Source organism: Punica granatum, chromosome 2 (genome assembly GCF_007655135.1).
Source record: "Punica granatum isolate Tunisia-2019 chromosome 2, ASM765513v2, whole genome shotgun sequence".
Classification (NCBI taxonomy): Eukaryota; Viridiplantae; Streptophyta; class Magnoliopsida; order Myrtales; family Lythraceae; genus Punica; species Punica granatum.
This window is the reverse complement of record NC_045128.1, coordinates 5,187,935-5,208,315: the sequence shown is the minus strand read 5'-3', so window position 1 is coordinate 5,208,315 and position 20,381 is coordinate 5,187,935. Positions and strand designations below refer to the sequence as shown.

Genomic DNA, 20,381 nt, shown 5'->3' with positions numbered 1-20,381 from the left:
TCCAGGTTGGCCAGAGCCCCCTGCAGCTCAGCCTCGACTTGTTTCGACCCTCCCTCAGCTTCACCTCCACCCTCTGCTTCTGTCGATGGAGTGGATCTTACCGTAGGAGATGCGGCGAACACAAACATTAATAGAAGAAAGGTTTATTTCCCTCTTCAGTACATGTGATAAAGTTCTTGCTCTTCAGGTCGATCAGAGTCTGTATAATTGAGACCTTGAATTGCTATTTCATGGACAAGCAATGGTCTGCTTCTAAGCTTTTTTGAATATACATCGTCTAAATTCACCAACTCAGACTCGGAGAAACATCAGATAGAATTATGTAGAAGAACCTGAGCATGCCATCACCGATACCAACAAAGTATGCCAGAAAATTCCGTAGCCACACTTCCTCTGTTGATAAACTTATGCTTCTCCTCCCCACTGTCCTCAGCATGCCATCAGTCAATACGTAGCGAGAGGTGAGGAATGAATCACCAACACGGGTGGAATTTTACTTTCAGCTCCGTGATGTGTCACAAACTGACTTTGCAATGATCCGATAGGCAACGCAGCATCAGGAAGCTGTCTATTTCAGGATGCTAAAGCGCATGTGAAGGTCTCCATTTTTCTATGGGTCTGATCCATTCACGGGATTTAGAGAGGAAGCCGAGACAAATTCAGAGCATTTCTTGGAGTTCCAGATCAACGATGTGCATGTTCACCGAACCAAGATTAGTGTTTCATGACAAGTTGCCAACTTGAGGGCATGCAAATCACCATTTTTCCTTCACTCTCAGCATCAGTGCCTGAATGATTAGTTTAGATGATGCAAATCTCCTTCCGGTGCGAACAGAATCACCAGTATTGGGTAGCAGGGAAAGTACAGCGAGTTGTCTTACAGATGAAAGTACGGTTAGGAATACTTGCATTAACATTGGAAGCTTTTTCCAAGAAAGATCAGATGCTAAAACATGTCTTCAGAAGCAGCAGTCCGTCCGAGTACTTGAGGCCATGAATCTCTTCTATTGTACATGATAAAAAAAAAAAAAAAGGTGGGCTGCTTTATGAATGAGTCCTAGTGTCAAAGCCATTCCGGATGTCGGGCGATTCTGCTTAGTTAACAATGATCGCACGTCATTCCAAATCTGAGCATTGCACAAATGTCACATTCTTGTTAAGATAAGAATCCATTGCAAACAGCATCTTCCTTTTCTCTTTTCTTTTTCTTTTATAAAGAGTATGTTGGAATTTTATTGCTTGCCTTCAAAGCAAAGTAATTGGTACATCTCCACATATCCATGATGGCATGGTGCCCCCATATTATTCAGAGTCCAAGTTTTCCTTTGTCACCCTCCATTCTCAATCTCTTTCTCCAGGCCGATAGAAACCATGGCTGAGCTGATCCTCGGAGCATCGTGGATTCCATCACCGAATATCTCATTTCCCTCATTGCCCAGGAGATTGGGTTAGCATGCGGTGTCAAATGCGAGCTCGAGAAACTCCAGGGCACTGTCACTGCTATTGCTGCTCTGCTTCGTGATGCTAAAAAGGGACGGATCGAGGCTGAGGTCGTGAAAGACTGGCTTCAGAAGCTGAAAGTTGTGGTTTACGATGCTGACGATCTGTTGGATGACTTCTCCATTGAAGCCCTCCGTCGTCGGAGAGTGGTGGGAGGAGTTAAGCGAGTTCTGAATGAGGTCCGTATCTTTCTCTCCTCTTCTAATCAGCTTGTTTATGCCAGTATGATGGCACATCGAGTCAAGGAGATTAGAGAGAGGATCGATGCCATTAACAGTGATAAGTCCGCTTATAAGGCCGAGGTAAATAATGGTAATACTCCGGATTAGCATCCGGACAAGCATGAACAATATGTGGTTGGAAGAGATGAAGACATAAAAGAAGTCAGCAAGTTTTTACTCAATCCTGATTTTGAGGAGAATGTATCTATCCTACTGACGCAGCGTATAACGCGAGTAACCGTCACAGACCCGTTGATTCGCGCACGAATACTGGAACTATGACCTTCTATACCTGTTGATTCTATGAATACCAGGAAATAGGCATCAAACTCGAATCCGAGATTAAATAAAGCACGAAAACTCTGAATTTTATTCACTGATGGAAAAAAACAACTCCTTTTTGCCCTAGGCTTACAACGTTTAAATAGAGAAAACGAGAATAAATCGAAAGAAACAAAATATCCTAAAATATCGAAATATCTCCTAAAGATAAACTAACAAAATATTTTTAAAGATAAACTATCTTATAAAATATCGACATATTCTTAAAAATAAACTATTTCCTAAAATTGTAAAAATACCATAATTAACATAAAATTGCCTGTTTGAGACCATAAACGATGAAATTCGCCTAAAATATCGAAATTTCATGGCCATAGGCCATGAGTTTTGCTCCGGAGGCCGTTTCCCTTGAGATAGGGTTGTCAAAATCTAATTTTCTCCAGGTACCGATTTTCCAGCTCATCTGCCGCATCATTCTCCCTTGAGTGGAGAGAATTCACCCTCGAATTCGCCCTAGGAGTCTGGAGATAAAATTATCCACACAAACATACACATCTTCCATACTTGACCGAAAATCGATGTTAGCATAATCTGAGTACTTTCCAGCACTCTCAATGTCGAGAGCACATACAATTGTATCACCAATCTCGAACTTTTCACCATAATCCGAAAATTTTCCTGCGGTTAAGAATTTTCCTATGCTCCCGAAATCAAAGTTGTGTTGGGTTTCTCCCAAAGATGCTGATCTTCGGGAGGAGTGTCAGACATGTCAACTGGCTGCACTGAAACAATCTTGTAACTAAAACAATCCATTCCTCCAGTGATTCTGACGGTTGCACGGGCCGCAGACCAGCAGTCGTCAAAAGCGCCCTCATGGAAGCCTGATCCTTGAAGACCACTATCATTGATGTTGAAATCTGTCACAATCTCCTCCTCCTCGTCGAACTTGGGATCTCCTGCTACAAAAAATGCTTCATCGGATGTATTCTCTTCGGAAAACAAAGTCATTCCCCCTTTAGAATTGGAATCATACTCAATTTCCTCTTGATCAGGGTCAAAATTCGGATTAGGGTTTCTCCGATTCTGATTCTCTAAAAGTGCAGCAATCTGCTGTGTTAGCTGCTCCATCATACGATACATCCTCTGATCCCTTTGCTCCATCATCTGTTCCCTCTTATCCCTCTGATCCAACCTCTGCTTCAGATGTCGCAGATTTTCACGGTCATAAACATCTTCCACACGATCCCTCCACCTGGGTGGCATTGCTGATCCAAGATCAACCGTAGGCTTCGATACCAACTGACGCAGCGTATAACACGAGTAACCGTCACAGGCCCGTTGATTCGCGTACGAATACCGGAACTATGACCTTCTATATCTGTTGATTCTACGAATACCAGGAAATAGGCATCAAACTCGAATCCAAGATTGGACAAAGCACGAAAGCTCTGAATTTTATTCACTGATGGAAAAAAAACAACTCCTTTTTGCCCTAGGGCTTACAACGTTTAAATAGAGAAAACGAGAATAAATCGAAAGAAACAAAATATCCTAAAATATCAAAATATCTCCTAAAGATAAACTAACAAAATATTCTTAAAGATAAACTATCTTATAAAATATCGACATATTCTTAAAAATAAACTATTTCCTAAAATTGTAAAAATACCATAATTAATATAAAATTGCCTGTTTGAGGCTCTAAACGATGGAATTCGCCTAAAATTTCGAAATTTCATGGCCATAGGCCATGAGTTTTGCTCCGGAGGGCGTTTCCCTTGAGACAGGGTTGTCAAAACCTAATTTTCTCCAGGTACCAATTTTCCAGCTCGTCTGCCGCATCACCTACCTATAGTTGGGATTGGAGGTCTCAGGAAAACAACTTTAGGAAGACAGGTATTCAACAACGACAGCATTAAGGAATATTTCTCTATTAAGCTTTGGGTTTGTGTGTCCACAAATTTCGATGCGGAGGAAATTATGAGGAAGATAGCGCGAGAATCCACTCCTGGCAGGGAACATAGAGATCTCAAGGGGGCTGAGTTGACAAAAGAGCTGGGAGAAGAGCTCGATGGGAAGAAGTTTTTATTTGTGTTAGATGATGTATGGAACGACAATTGGTCTAAGTGGTTGGACCTTGAAGGATCTCTTATGAATGGTGCAAAAGGCAGTAAAATACTAGTGACCACTCGCCATCTTAGTGTGGCCAAAACTATGACACCAACATGTCATGAGTTGAGGGGCTTACCTGAAGATCCGTCGCTCGATTTGCTAATGCGAATGGCAAGGAAGCAAGAATATGAGTGGAAAACTCAGAATTTAGAAGAGATTGCAAAAGAAATTCTAAAGAAGTGTGGTGGAGTTCCCCTTGCAATAGGACGATTGGGCTACTGTTGGTATCTTTGAGAAATACGGAGGAAGACTGGTTGAGCTTCAAGAACAAAGAGTTATCGAGAATAAATCGGGAGGAAGGTGACATCATGCTATTGCTAAAATTAAGCTATGATTTTTTGCCATCACATTTGAAGCAGTGCTTCGCTTACTGCTGCTTGTTTCCAAAAGATTACGAGCTAGACCCATCTGAGCTCATTCATCTTTGGATGGCACAGGGATTTATCAATCCCCTGGACAATAGGAAGACCCAGCTCGAAGAAGTCGGCCATGATTATTTCATGGAGCTGCTTTCAAGATTTTTTTTCCAGGACATAGAAGAAGATCTTTATGGCAACATCGTAACGTGCAAAATGCATGATTTGATGCATGACCTCGCACGGTCGGTTGCAAGAGATAATTGCATCACCATTGACAGCTCCCATGAGAAAAAGTTACCACAAGGAGATCGCCATGTATCCACCGATGATCTGGATGTGTTGAAAAGCCGATTTGAGAAAGACAGAAGAATAAGGTCCCTGCTTTTCACCAACAAGATAAACTGCACTGATATTTATTTGGATGTTTCATGTTTCAGAAACCTACGAGCGCTACGTATTCGTAATGCACGCATAAATGTGATATCCGGTTCAATCTGTAAACTAAAGCATTTGAGGAGCCTCGATCTATCAGGGAATAATTTTCAGTATCTCCCAAACTCGATAAGCGGGTTGTGCAATCTAGAGACGCTTAATCTTAGAGGTTGTCAGCATCTAGAGAAATGGGCTTGACGAAGTTGGTTAATTTGAGGCAGCTTGATGTGAGTGGATGTGATGAGTTAACACATATGCCAAGGGGGATTGAGAAGTTGACTAATCTGCAAATGCTACGTACATTTAAGGTGGGGAAGGATTCGATTCGAGATGATGCTGCAGGGTTGAATGAGTTGAGCAAACTTACTGGATTGAGGAAAGAATTAACTATCCAATGCTTGGAAAGACTGAAGTGTTCCGAGCGGGTTGGAAGCTTCCTTCTCAATTGAGAAGTTAGCTCTCCAATCATTGGATCTAAAATGGCGCCCTGTCGAAGCTACGGAGGCTGATGAAGAAGTTTTAGAAAGACTTCGGCCCCATCCAGATCTAAAGAAATTAAGGATATTCGGATACGCTGGTGTCCAGCCTTCATCCTGGATTTCTCAACTTCATAGACTAGTCGAAATTGAGTATGGTGTTTGTTGTAACTGCGTGCGTCTACCACCTCTAGACCAGCTGCATTCACTCAAAAGAATCAACTTATATTATTTGTATAATTTGCAGTGGATAGAATTGTCGGAGAGTGAGAGTGGGACGCCGCAGTCTAATTCCTTTCCATCCTTAGAAGAAATAAAGCTGTATAATTTGCCTAAATTTAGGGGATGGGAGGGGAGGAGGAGCAGGAGGAGGAGCAGTAGAATTAAGGAGGAGGTGGAGGAGGAGGATGATTCTTTATTGATGCTCCCCGTCTTTTCTGACAAGGTCGAGGTCTACCCATCTGGATGCCCAACATTCTCATACATGCATGGTCAAGAGCTGCATCTGAGGAAAACCTCAACCAGAATTATAAAGCAGCTTTTGAGGAATGTAACTATACGCCATGCTTCAGCATCATCGTCGTCGTCGAGGATGATGGTGACGTTGATCTCCCCATCTTCTATATCTCTCCTCGCACTGACCTGCCTCACCATTTCTGAGGTGGAGGACTCAGAGCACTTACTGGTGGAGCTGCTTAAGTCCCTCCCATCTCTCTAGTCTCTAGCAGTCAGTTATTGCCCTCGCCTGAAAGCTCTCCCTGTGAATGCGATCCTCCGATACCTAACTGCCCTCGAGTCGTTGAAGATATCCTACTGTCGAGAACTTGACTTATCAACGGGGGAATCAGGATATCAAGAAGACATGCCTGAACGACCAGCTTATAAACTCCGAGAGTTGGAATTCGCGCGGATTGCTAAAATGGAGACTCTCCGATGGTGGATTCAGCACCTCACCAACCTCGAAAGCTTAAAAATCGAATCTTGCGGGATCTGAAGGCTTTACCTGAGTGGTTTCCAGAGCTTACCTAACTCAAACGTCTTGAGATTTTTAGCAAATATTTTGCTAATTGACATTATATTATCTATACTATTGTACAAATTCAAAACCTCTCCTTGATCTCTCTTTTTTTTTTTCCCGGGTTATAAAGGTGGCTAGCTCATGGGCCTTAGTACTCTCTTTGGTCTCACTTTTTCAAGTCCCCAAAATGCTCTTATCACATAAATTTCAATCTTTGTGGACCACTAGATTGAGGTTTTTATGGTAACTAAACAGTAATAAGCACCCACACACTAACCCCTCTACTCTTTTCCTCTCTCTCTCTCTCCTCACATATCTCTCTCTTCTCACGGCCACCTCGTCCCCCCTCTCCCTCTCCTCACTGTCATATATATGAGAAAACCGCGTTTTTTTTTTTAGATTCTTCTCATACAATTTACCATAAAATTATGACCTTTCAAATTATATAGTTATTTGACTAATAGTCATGCTGTAATTTTAACGATGCAAAGTATTGGAAAACTTGAAAAGTACTTTCATGGCCGCACGTAACGCAGGCATGGACTTTAGTCTATGTTAAAAAAGCAAGAATTATATCAAAAACAAAAAGAAAAAAGAATAAAAGGAAGAATCTTTGACTTCCAATAACAGCCCTTACTTAGCTGGCATTAGTTTAAGTCATCGTGAATGGCACGGTGCTAGTGCTAGTGCTACTCTTAAATATGGACACAGGAGACGACCTTACGTAAGAAGAGGAGCAAATCACTTCACCACCTTTGCTGATCTTTATTTATCCTGAATAGGAGCCATATATATATATATATATATATATATTTATGTATGTATGATAATTTCGGTTGTACGTTCCTGTTCAATATTTCAAGAGGTAAACAATATATTAATTCCAAAAGTCAGTTGATTCACTTTGTCTAACGGAATCCTTTCACATTTAAACCGTAGAAAATAAATTGTCTATCAATCTTTGAAAGAAAGCACCAACAATCCCGCAATCTATGGTTAGGCGAAAAGCAAAGCTGAATTCATAAATTTCATAATTGTAAGTTATTATACTTCAAGAGAAATCGATGTAATCTCTAAAGTCGATAAGTACTAGACAGAAAAGAAAAAAGAATTTTATTTTGCCAACTGATTTGTAGTCGCATAATAATTATTCTTTACAATGTTCACGTATTACTTAGGGGAGAGCGGAATAAACTAGTTACTGATGATAATGTGGCTCAGACGCAAGAGACAAGGGGCTTGGAAAGTTTGGCACATACGTTTCCACATACAGCGCCAATGATGAGGATGTGACCCTAATCAGCGCCACAGAAAGGCTAGCCAAGAGGTATTATCCGCTTTGAACCTGACCTACACAATTTTACCATTAAAAGATGCATCTAGAGAGAAAAAAAAACATATCGTGATCTTATAAAGAGGTCAAGACTTTCACAAAAAAAAAAAAAAAAAAAAAGAGGTCAAGACCCTTGCCTCTTTCCAATGCGGGATTTGGGTACCTCATCAGCTACAATGTTCACGTATTACTCACGAATAAAACTACATTGAAACTAGCCTCTGGGGGGTGGTTCTATAAAGGGAGAGGCATAAGCGAGTCAAGCATAAACCGCGAGCTACTTGGAGTCTATTCGAACAGAACTCGGAGTCGATTCAATATTTTGAAAAAGAGAGAAGCTCGATGTATAAATGAGACAAGCCAAGCTTGAGCCAATGTCTGCTCTCGGCATGCTATCCAGACAAGCTAAATTAAATATATAATATTTTTTTTGGATTCTTTGATTTTACATTTCTGTCTCTAATTATTATTTTATTTTATAGAATTTTTAATTAGTATAATATAACATCAATAGCTTCTATTGCTCGCATCTACAGCTGTATATATATAGAGTAAATTTCACTTTAGAATTTTAATTTTAATGCCCTAATTAATGAATCCAGATCTACAGAGCTTCTTGCAATTTTACGCATTAATTACATATAGACTTGACAATTAGAAACAATCAAACTAAATCAGAAAGAGTTGATCACAAAAATTTTTAAAAGCACGTCTTTAAAGATTACGTAAACTTAACTCAAGAAAAATTTAATACTATAAACATATATTACTTTGGTAAAAGGAAAATGTGAGTGTGAGAAAAGTTTTCCACCTTTTCCAATAAAATCAACAAATAAAACCAAATTCCAAATTCCAAAATGGAATGAAAAGGAAAGCACACTTGAATCAGAGCAGAAAAGACTGGGGCGAGTAGCCTGAGAAATGAAAATGATGGAAAATTTTCAAAAACTGGACTAAGTGCACCCTCGCACAAAAAGGACTTCGAAATAGTGCATCGATTGTACACCCAAAAAAGAAAATAGTGCATCGATTTATACTATATAAACAAATTAATATAATTACATAAATCAAGCAATTATAACATATAAAAGTTGACAAGAGCAATACGGAAGCACAACACCAGTATTTTCCCGATATTCTCTTCTCGTGGTTTAATGGCTCTTCGACTACTCTGCGGTATAGATCATAATTAATTATTATATGGAGAAATGAAACAAGCCATTCGATTCGTTAATAAATATTAAATGCTTAATTGAAAAACAAAAAAGATTTCTCCAATTCCGAATAACTATTGAAGCGTTATTGAAAAAAAATATTCTATAGATAAATTGAAATTTTTTACATATCGTGGGTTGATTCAAGTGGTTCGGCACTTATTTTCCTTAAATAAACTCTCGGGATCGAGAATTGTAACCGGAGAAAATCCGTGTTATGAGAGTTTTACCCTTACTTGAGCCGATTAGGCTGGAATTGGAATAGTTGGGGTCTAATAGGATTCCAAATACCAAGATGCATCCGAAGAAGGAAAAAAAGGGTAAACTAGTGACCAAAGAAATATCAGATAACATATATATTCCTCCTCATTTTTGTTTATCTCTTCCAGTTATGATCTTTATCTTATGTTTTATATTGACAAGATAATTAAATAATAGTCAGTCAAACTAATCCGTGCAAACCACGGAATGCAAAGCTAGCTAGCACATATCATTTCAAGCATGTGGGGCGTGATTTGATATGATAATATATATCTCTGTATATGTATATGTGAAATAAGAAATATATACAAGCATAATATATCGGGTAAGTTTCTTTATACGTGTGTATATACGTGTAAAGAGAAGTGAACAAGTAGAGGAAGGGGAAGACTTCTATATAAAAGGAGCTATTGCACTCTAATACTATTCGAAGAGACCCTTCCCAATAATTATTCCCGTCACACAGAGAAACAAAGTGGTCCTGTTAGGTTTGAACCCAAGTCCAAACCCGTGAGCTCAATCTAACCTTATTCTAGGCTCGATCTACCATTGCAGTTTCCCAGAAAACCAGTAGAAGGTCTCAACAAAGAGACGGTCGGAGGATATACGCCCAAGGATTGCGATTTTTGATATGTTCAATTGATCTCCTGGCTCGGCGAAGAAGCAAGAGGTCATCGTCGGGGCGTGTGCGCAGAGGAAGGGAGAGAAATCAGTGGTGATGGGTGGTATCTGGGAGATACTGAAACGAACCCTTCAGCCGCAATGGGCATTTTGCTTCAGGACGCTCCCGAAGATGGATTACTTCATCGACATTGTCCCCGCCATTCCGTTCGTAATTTTAAGCATCGAACCTGAGATGCTGTATGTTGTGAGTGACCGACTACATTACACAAACACAAACTATGGGATTTAATCTCTCTCTCTCTCTCTCTTTCTTTTCTTTTTTTTTTTTCTGGCCAAGAAAAAATCTCATTCTTTTTTGCCAGAAAACAAAAAAGAATAACATATTTTCATTGGTCATGCGCATGACAGGCGGTGATCTACGGCTTGGTTGTTCGTGCTCTCGATGCTGTAGGTTCGTTCCTCATCCAATCTTCAAGCGTAATTTCGTTTTATTGTATAATTTTCCATTGAATAAACATATATATAATATTAGAAAACAAAAAAGTTAAGTGTTATTAATAGAAACATAAAGATCTAGGATTATAGATCGAAGCATAGAATAAGGGAAGTCTGCTAAGTAGTTAGTATTTTTATTTTTATTTTGTCTAGTTATACTATGGTAAAACAAGAACAAATTAACAGAAATAAATAATATATATATATATTTATTGAATCGACTTAATGTGGCGGCCACTTTCATGTCATCAATGAAAGGCATGGTAATATGAAAAAGAAAATCTGAATTCTAAAAATATTTTATAATTCTTGGAGGAAAATTTATAATTTTATTTCCTTAAAATATAATCAAGATTTTCATCTTTGACATATAAGTTCGTGCACGATCAAGAAGATATAACAGTTAAATATGTAGGCTTTAGATGAAAAATGATTGAATAAAAGGAAAAATTACACCATAAATCACATTTTTTGGCCACTCTGCATGATAAATCACAATTTGTTTTAATTTAATGAAAAAGTAAGAAAATTCTGAAATTTTACCATATAGTACAACATTAATTATGTAAAAAAAAATGTGCCAAAAAGATGAGTGACACTGTATGTTTGCAAGAGCTGCCAACTACGAATGCCAGGTCTATTTAGGGAATTACACTGGATAATTATTGTTTTTACACTTTTTGTATATGCTAGCATAATTTTTGAAAAATTTACATTACCCAGCACAATTCTACTTTCCACGTGTGCAAGGATGTAAAAAAATAAAATAAAATAAATTCATGTTAATATTCCGTCACATTTTTCTTGAAAAATTAACATTGTACCATATGATAAAATTCAAAAGCTTTATACTATCTTGTGAAATCAAAGAAAATTGTGTTGTCTTATAGAAAAGGCAAAAGAATGTGCAATATGATGTAAAATTTTCTCTTTAAACTAATTCTCTAAGTGTGGATGTATGCGCAAAGCAATTTCAAGATAAACAAAATAAAAAAAATCATAGAAATTGTACACATACAATGAGAGATTAGATGTTATCTATACTACTTCACGTTTTTCTCGTCTAACATTCAGTTTCCCAAAATATCCTTATTCCAATTCGATTAGAAAATGTGAGCCATTGGATATAAAGATACAAGGTCAGTTTTACAAATTTACATTCCCAATTCTCTCTCAACTCACATTTTTCTCCTAAAGTTCATTTTCTCTCTCTTTTAACACTCTCCTAAAGGGGTAATATGTGTCGTATCGTGTTTAAATGGATCGTGTCTAAACGGGTTCGTGTCAGAAAACTCTAAACTCGAACACGATACGTTTGATAAACATGTCAAGATTTTCAAACACGAATACAATACGTTTAATTATGGGCTGACACGGACAAGCCACGTCTTACCCGTTTAACTAAGTGTGTCTAAATGTGTATGTATACTTACCTATACAATATAGCATATTATCTTTAGGTAATTATTATACATATATGATATGACAATATTAACTATAATTTCATATTATTACAGGATTGACATGTTAAAAACACCATAAGTGGGTGATTTATATAAACAAATTTAGATGATTTTAGTGTACTTTCTTCTATAAATTGATACAAAATGTGAAACACGTTTATTAACACGATAACACATAATATAAATGGGTTACTGTGTCTAAACGGGTTACAAGGGTTGAACTAGTTTAGACACGAAACACTTTTAGCCTTAATCCAAACTCGCTTAACTCCGTGTCGTATTCATATCATGTTATTTGTCGTGTCAAATATTTCCGGTCCTATCTATGTGCATAACTTCCTCACTTTTCAGTTTGTTTAATTGTTTAATTAATTTAACTCTCAAGATCAAGTTTTTATATTTCCATCAGGCAGAACATATTTTTCCAACTAATTAAGGTTGATGAAAAAATTACAATGCATTACAAATATTGAACTTGATAAGAAAAAAATTATTTAATGAATTTGGTGCGTAGAACGGGTCTACATCTAGTTGACCCAGAAAAAAAAATAGAGATTGGATGTTAAAACTACACGTAGATGACGGATTGAGCATAAGAAGATTTGCTTACCTAGATTGAATGGGCATTTCGGGAAATAATTTAAACTTTTAAGAACGAACTAAGGTGGTTGTTTCCAATGGAATATTTTGTCATAAACAATTAATATTGCGTTTGGTAACGGAGTATGATTATGATTTTATCTGATTTCACGAGATAACGACAAAAATAGTTTAAAATTTTTATTATTAATTTGAAAAAGAAGATAAAAAAATAATGACTATGTTATTGAATTGAGGGAAAAATAATGAATAGTTGAGATAATTTAGTATTAAAAAATTAATTGTAACGATAGATAATAAAAAAGTATGCGTCAATTTATTATTAAATTGAAGAAAAATATAAAAAAAATAATGATTGTGTTGTTGAATTGAGGGAAAAGTAAAGCGCAATTAAATTAAGTTAAACTTAACTCCATTTAACTCCATCCAAAAGTATGTTTCCTTACTAAACTCCGACCGGCCATTGTTCGTTAGACATATCCTTGTCGCAAGTAGACTACTCTAGACAGATTTATTGACGATGTTATGACGAGGGTTCTGCTGGTAATTCCATTTGAACCTTATTTTTCAAAATTTTATGTCCTTGCAGACGAATCTCAATCAGTTTCTCGTGTAAATCCGTCCTTGTTATATGTTATAAAAATTGAATAATAATAGTAACGAAAGGGGTAATAAAATAATTATTGATATTCATATATAAAATTTTATTACATTAATCAATTTAATTGAAAAAATACTAAGAGAAATCTAGAGTTGATAACAAAATTTTTCATATACTTAACAATAATAAAATGAATAATATATATAAATAAAAGATTAATAATACTAATACTATATATAAATATATGTGAATAATAGGAATTTAATAATATATACACTAAAACGATTTAATACTATATTAAAGTAAATATAAGAAATCAGTGTTGAGCTGTGGCCTACGTCTTTGCCTGATAACTAAGATGACCAAAGTTTGATACTTGTTGTTTGATTACTTGTGTTCTTTTACTAGTTATTAAAATTTCTATTCCATTGTATTACGCCCATGAACTTTCTTTGTCATGGAAAAAAATAACTATAAGAAAAACAATAAAAATACAATAAGTTAAAACATGTAATTTGTATTAAGAAAAAATTTTCAATTGAAATATTTTTCTTTGAATAATTTGGCAAGTTATCCTGGAAGAACTTTTAGAAAAACAAAAACTGAAATAAATATATATTTTTCATTTCGGAAAAATTAGAAAAAAACTCAAATTATTGACAAAAATTATGAAAAATAATTAGCAAAAAATATCTGTTCATTAATGGTCCGTGGACCGTGGTAATATCACCAGGGCGGAGAGGAGTCTAATATTAACTTTTTTTCCCTTTATTCCCGGGAAGGATGTATGTTTTTTAAGGTAGACAAATAGAGGAGAGGAAAGGAAAAAAAAGCGAAAAAGAAATTGGTCTGGAGCATATAAGAGATGTGATTGAATGGAACGCCTAATTTGATTGCGACAAAGAATGATTGAGCCGGTAAGAAATGAATGTTTTAAAATGATTTCTGAAGATCTATACCTTGGTAGAAACATTTTATCGATCATATGAAGTAATGAATGTTAAGCGGCCCAGAAAAATAGATCATTTATACTTACGTATGCTGAAGGCTTAATTCGATTGTGACGATGTATGACAGAACTTGTGAAGCAACAAATGACGAAAAAGATCAATGAATAATTAGAGCCACAAGTTCGCAAGCAAAAATCATATAAATAAACGAACCCAAAAGTTTGCAAGCAAAAGGCATAAGTTGCAGAGGGATTTTTTAATTTTTGCTGTTATGACTAAAGTAAACCGGTTGTATGTTATTTCAGGGAGAATAAATAAATAATGAAAAAATTGATATTAAAAAGTACAAGAGATTTATCTAAATGGAAGGCCTAACTTGGTTGAAAACAAAGAATGAATTAACTGGTGTTGAAGCAATATGAATATTGAAAATGAGCAATTAATAGATTTTGGCCCAAACACTTTATCAAATGTTTAAAGCAATGGATGCTAAAATCTAAAAACCGGTCCGCAAAAATTGATGAGATACCATATTGAAGGTCTAACTCAACTGATGGAAACTGTGAAGCAATAAATGGTCAAAATGAGAGATGAATAGAAAGAGCCGGGCGAGAAGAAGGAATATAAAGATCAGTCCCAACAAAGGCCATTGGTAAGTGTAAGGTAACCTTGTGGGGGTGGATTCTAGACCCTGGCGACCCCGAGATCCCCTGATATGATACCTTTATTGAGGAGGGAGAGAAAAGAGAGCGAGAGAAGAGAGAGATATCTATAGGGGTCAGCACGAGCCAGCACCCACCTCCTATAAGGTCGTTGGCATCCTCAGTTATCATTGGGGACCTAGTGGTGCATGGTGGCTGGTGACTGGCGATAATCCCCTACCCATAAGATTAACCTATTGGTGCTTGCGTTTATGGTCATCTCAAAATATCACTCTTCCCTCTAGCACTATCTTCTCATGCCCTCCCGGCCATCACACGCCCGACCTCATCCAAATCTCCCTCTCATCTCTTTCACACTCCGTCTGTTTTCTCTTGATAGGAGTGTTTCCGTCGGGTTTCACGTCAGATTTCTTTCCTTAATTTTGGATGGAAAATTGACGGTGAACTAGAATTGAAACAAAAACGAAATGTTAAGTATTCTCAAATATTTTTTAACAAATGGGTTAGATTTCGACATAGAAGGGGACAGGGGCAGTCGTGCGGCTACTGCTACTGCGGTGGTGTGTCCGGCTTTGATACCCAAACGCCCGAAATTTGTCCGTGGCCTTCCTCTCCTCCAAGAGAAAGGAGGGGAAGAAGGGGGATAGTGGCCCGGTGGCAGTCGTAACTACCATCTCTCTCTCCAACAGAGAACAAATTTGGGATAGTGGTGGATGGTGTTTGCACACTCCGTCCCCTCTTCGCACTAATCCTTCTCCCATTATCAATACTTGTTATAAAAGGGAGAAGAAAAGTATTTAGTCTAACATTTATTATTCGAAAAAATTCCATAGTGTACAAATCTTAATTAATGTGAGCCGTTACATTAGATTTTTTTTTTCCGATTACAAGGGAGGTCCATGGGACCTAGTACATTGAAATAGTAATTCTAAATATCTAATAAAGGGGCACGGGTGGTCTCACTGAATATCAAACCTGGGACCTATTGGTCACCAGGCGAGAGGTGCGTCACTGCGCTATACCTTCTCCTGACAGCCGTTACGTTAGATTGAAAATTAGAATGGTAACTTCAGAAAAACTTCCACCCATGTCTACCTCCTCTCTAAGGGTGGCAATATGTGTCGTGTCATGTCGTGTCTAAATGGATTCGTGTTAGAAAGTTCTAAATCCAAACACAACACATTTATGGGTCAAGATTTTCAAACACGAATACGACGTGTTTAATTATGGGTTGATACGAACATGACACTTCTAACCCATTCTATTAAGCGTGTCTAAATATGTACGTATGCAACTTCACAATATGACACTATTACCATAACGTGTGTATATATATATATATATATATTAACTTCACGATATGACACTATTAACTATAAACACATAGTAATACACGATTGACATGATAAAAATACCATATACGGATAGTTTATATAAACTTATAATTTAGACGATTTTATTGTAGTTTCTTCTATAAATTGATATAATATGTGAAACAAGTTCATTGACATGGTAAACACGTGATGGATCTAGAGTGTCTAAACGGGTTATAAGGGTCGAACCCATTTAAACATGATTATTTAACGTATCTAAACGGGTTCGATCAGTTTAGATACGAAACACAATTAGTCTCAACCAAAACTCACTTACGTCCATATTGTACCTATGTCATATTATTTTATCGTGTCAAAAATTGCAGGCCTTACTTTCCTCTCTCCCCTCTTTCTCACCTTCTCTCCATGAATGCGTCTTCCCACGCTGATTTTTTTTATCTATTTTTAATTTTATATTTTCTACATTTTAGTGTTAAAAATGAATCAAACTAATTTCAATATTAAAAATATAAGCAAAATAATAGAAAATAATATCTATCTTAGAATTATGCACATAGAGCGGATAATCTTTTATCTTAAAATTTCGCCCCTAGGGTGGGTCCATTTCTAGCCAGTAAGTTGGATATTATGTCAATTTCAGTGGGATTAGTTTCAAAATCATTATATAGCAGCTCGAAATTATTCCATTCCTAGTCTCTGGACAGAGAGAATTTTTCCAAGAGAAGCCACATTCACCCCTTTGTTTGACTACGTTAAGATTGATTAGACAATCGGTTTGCTGTTTGTTTTTTTCCCTTCTTTTAATGACAGAAGATGAGATGGGATTGTCTTCAGAAGTAAAAATACCGATCCTCAAAAATTTCCACGAACACATCTTCGACCGTGACTGGCACTTCCCCAGTGAGCATTTCCCAGTTCCAGTTCTTGTAGATCAACTTCTTCAAGTTAATAAAATGCCCGCGTTGATCTTTTAACATGTGCAATCTCATTCTGTCTGCAGGTGGTTCATCATCAAATTGCAGAGTCCTCATGGATCGATTCCATCTCGTCCGGAAAGCCTTATTGGAGCTCAATAAAAGGTTGCACATGAGAATATTGTAACCAGAAGTGTACATTTATCCTATCAGTTTGATGGTTTGATTTCACTAGTCATTACAAATTGTAACATTTGCAGTCATCAAGAGGAAATCAAGGATGTTATTAAAAGAACGGGAGCAGGAATGGCGAAATTTGTAGACAAGGAGGTTTGGTCAATTTTCTGTACTTTTGTTTCGTTGAAATTAAGCTTTCTGCTCGATAATTAAGTTGGAAATCTTCAGACATGTTTGGGAATAATTCGCAGATTGAGACAATGGATGAGTTGAATGAGTATGGCCAGTATATTGTTGGATCTATGACGGCTGCTGCCTTCACAATGTTTCCCCCCTCCAGATTAAAGGACTTAGATTCGGAATATAATCTGATCGCCAACTCCATTGGCTCATTTTTGCAGGTAATTACCATAATTTTTTCAGCCTCTGGCATAGTACAACAATAGGAGTAGTTACCATAATTTTACTTTACCATAGAAAATTACGTACGCGCTCTTACTTTACCATAGAAATTACTTTACTACAAAAAATTGCTCTCTCTTTCTCTCCCTCATAAACCATTGAGAATATTGCAGATAGTGGATGCTATTTGTGACTATCTTGAAGACATAGATGCCATTCCTGGGCCACGTAAGCTTTGGCCCCGAGAGATTTGGAGCAAGTACGTGAATGAACTGGAGGTACATACGCCAGTATATACAGATATTGTATCGGTACACCTTTATGCATTGTGAATCGCTTCTTGAAGAAATGAAGTTCAGATTTCCGACCTAATGTTTTCAGGACTTAAAGTGCGAAGAGAACTCTGTCGAGGCAGTTCAATGCCTTAACGAGATGGTCATGAGCAGTCTTGTCCATGTGGAGAATTGCTTCAAGTACTTGTCAGCTTTGGAATATAATCCTGCCATGTTTCGGATTTGCGCAGTCCTTCTGGTACGTGAGAAGAATTTAAGCTGAATGCGTTTTGCTTTTCAATGTTTAGAGTTCACATATATAATATGTCGTGGGAGTTTTCCTTAGTTCAGGAGTTAGACTATGTTCGAGAGTGTTTCCTCGATAATGCAAGCTCTCTATTAGATTCGTCATTGTAGTTTCTACATCAAGCTACAGGCTGGAAATTTGGATTTGATCTCAAGCTTTATATATACAGCAATGTACATATATTATCTCGAATTTTATTTTCTGGTGTGTTTCATGTCACAGTTCTGAACCTGTATATATCTAACCAAGCTCGTCCAATGATTTAGAAATAGGACTGAATCGCATAAATTTCATCCGATATTCCTAACCAAACTGCCGTGATTTCTGTAGGTCAAGGAATTTGGAACATTGGCGTTAAGCTACAACAACATTGATGTCTTCAAAGTCAAAGTGAAACTGAGACTGGGTAACGAGTGACCATTTCCTCTAATCTGTTTTCTTCCTTGCACTATTTTTGCTTGGTCATGATTTTATCTCAACATTTGCCTCCGTATGTAATTACATGTACATTTACAGGTCTTAGATTGAAGATCTTCAAGAGAACGAGAGCAATGTCTGACGTATATGGTGCCTTCTTCGAGTTCTGCAGCTTGATGAAGTCTAAGGTCTTTGAAGTGTTCATCAATGTTCAAAGATAAACATATTCATTTATTTTTTGTTACATATAATTACTATTAATTTCGCTGGAATGCTACAAAAGCCAAATTATTTTTTATGCTTAGTTACTAATATATATAGTTAATGTAGGTAGATAAAGATGACCCAAGTGCGATGGAAACACTGAGAAGACTTGATGCCATACAGAACATCTGCATAAACTCAGGAATGTTAAATTACAGGTACATGTATGTATGTAATATGTACGTCTTTAATAATTTATGGTGAGAACCGAACAATTTCATCTTCCTTTCTACGTAATTTTATAAATTGTTATAGCTTGGCACCTTAATATTGTAATGCTAATGGACAGTCTAGTATCATTGTCTTCATTATTGTGTTTATGCAGCAGTTATTCTCGCATGGCGCAGTCGATGAATCGCTGGCATTGTTTTTTGATGATTTAATTTCCAATTTCTCTCCAGGAATTTTTATATCATGAGAAGTTTGGAAGGCTATAATCCGGCTCTGGTGAGTTTCTATTGTACTTATGCTGAATTGCTGTGATTACTTTTTCTTTGTACTAGAACATAAACCATCATAGTTCGAGTGACTCCAACTATATGCAGTTAATATTTGGGCAAGCCCTGATACGTGAAATTGATTATTAGAGTAAATTACATCAAGTCCCTTTTGCATATTTTTTCGGTTACAATGAAGGTTGAAGGTTCGGTTACAATGGAGATTGAAGGTTCTAATACGTCATTTTGCATTTTATTAATGAAGCCTTCTAATTCGAAAGTATGATTTTATATATTCATCTCTGATTTTTGTCCGTTGCAGATTGCGGGGCTGTCCGTGCTTCTGACAGTGCTTGCTGGTTTATCCGCTCATCATCTTATTGTCTGTAAGTTTTATGGGGTCTAGAAAAAATGGGCTTATATATATATATATATAGTTTTGCTTACTTCTACTATGAGTAGCAGTAGCAGTGCAATAACTTTGATAATTTTCTATTTTCTAATTTTTAGCATTTCATTTGCCTAGGAAATCTTCAAAGAGAGGTCACATCAAGGCTTAATATGTCTCGAGTGAATAAAGGGATACGAGAAATGTTGCTGATGATAATCGAATGCAGAACTGTATGACTTCCAACTCACGGCTGCGCCAGCTCCTTCTCATCCTATATGCTAATTTATGTAAAATGATTCGCAAGACAAATTAGTGACTTGCATGAATTTGGAATTGATGCGCTATTTACCTTTTCTGTACTAAAAGTTTTGCAAAACTGAAACATGTACACTGCTCCCATTAATCTACCCTACAATATAAAGTGGGAGGCTAATCGCCAACGTGGTTTGGTTTCAGTCCTTATGAATGTAAAATATCTACTACGGAAGAGTTTTATTCCTTAGTGGGCCGACCCGACTTAACTGAATTAATCGGGGCCCAATTTGACATCTAAATATCAAGATTCACACCGAAAAAAGTGGAAGCCTAATCCCATAATTTAGCATAATCCCATATTTTTGTAATTCCAAAATTACCCCTGCTCACTGGAATTACTCCCATTCGATTTCCACCCACAAAAACTTTTCGCTTCCAACTTCTTCCCTCTTATCTCTCCTTATATACATATGCCCATCCGCCTCCTTGCTTGCCCCCTTCCCTTGTTGCCTACCTTCCTTCCATCAGTCGCCTCTATTGGACTTACT

General features: G+C 36.9%; 1 protein-coding gene and 1 pseudogene across 2 annotated transcripts; both read left to right on the top strand.

Annotated features, from left to right (window-relative positions):
- Positions 1 to 1,291: 1,291 nt before the first annotated feature.
- LOC116198096 (squalene synthase 2-like) lies at positions 1,292 to 20,033 on the top strand. 2 transcript variants are annotated; one of them, XM_031528436.1, is made up of 15 exons: positions 1,292 to 1,679; positions 9,824 to 10,136; positions 10,301 to 10,343; positions 16,808 to 16,897; positions 16,998 to 17,076; positions 17,172 to 17,241; positions 17,340 to 17,489; positions 17,664 to 17,768; positions 17,872 to 18,021; positions 18,400 to 18,475; positions 18,586 to 18,674; positions 18,817 to 18,908; positions 19,152 to 19,197; positions 19,510 to 19,573; positions 19,714 to 20,033. In XM_031528436.1, coding segments are annotated over exons 2-15 (1,206 nt in total). In that variant the 5' UTR covers positions 1,292 to 1,679; positions 9,824 to 9,986; the 3' UTR covers positions 19,716 to 20,033. The 2 variants fall into 2 exon arrangements, with proteins under 2 accessions (XP_031384296.1, XP_031384294.1); XM_031528434.1 differs by lacking the exon at positions 1,292 to 1,679 and having other exon boundaries at positions 9,695 to 10,136.
- Positions 3,810 to 7,042, top strand: LOC116197507 (annotated as a pseudogene).
- Positions 20,034 to 20,381: the final 348 nt, after the last annotated feature.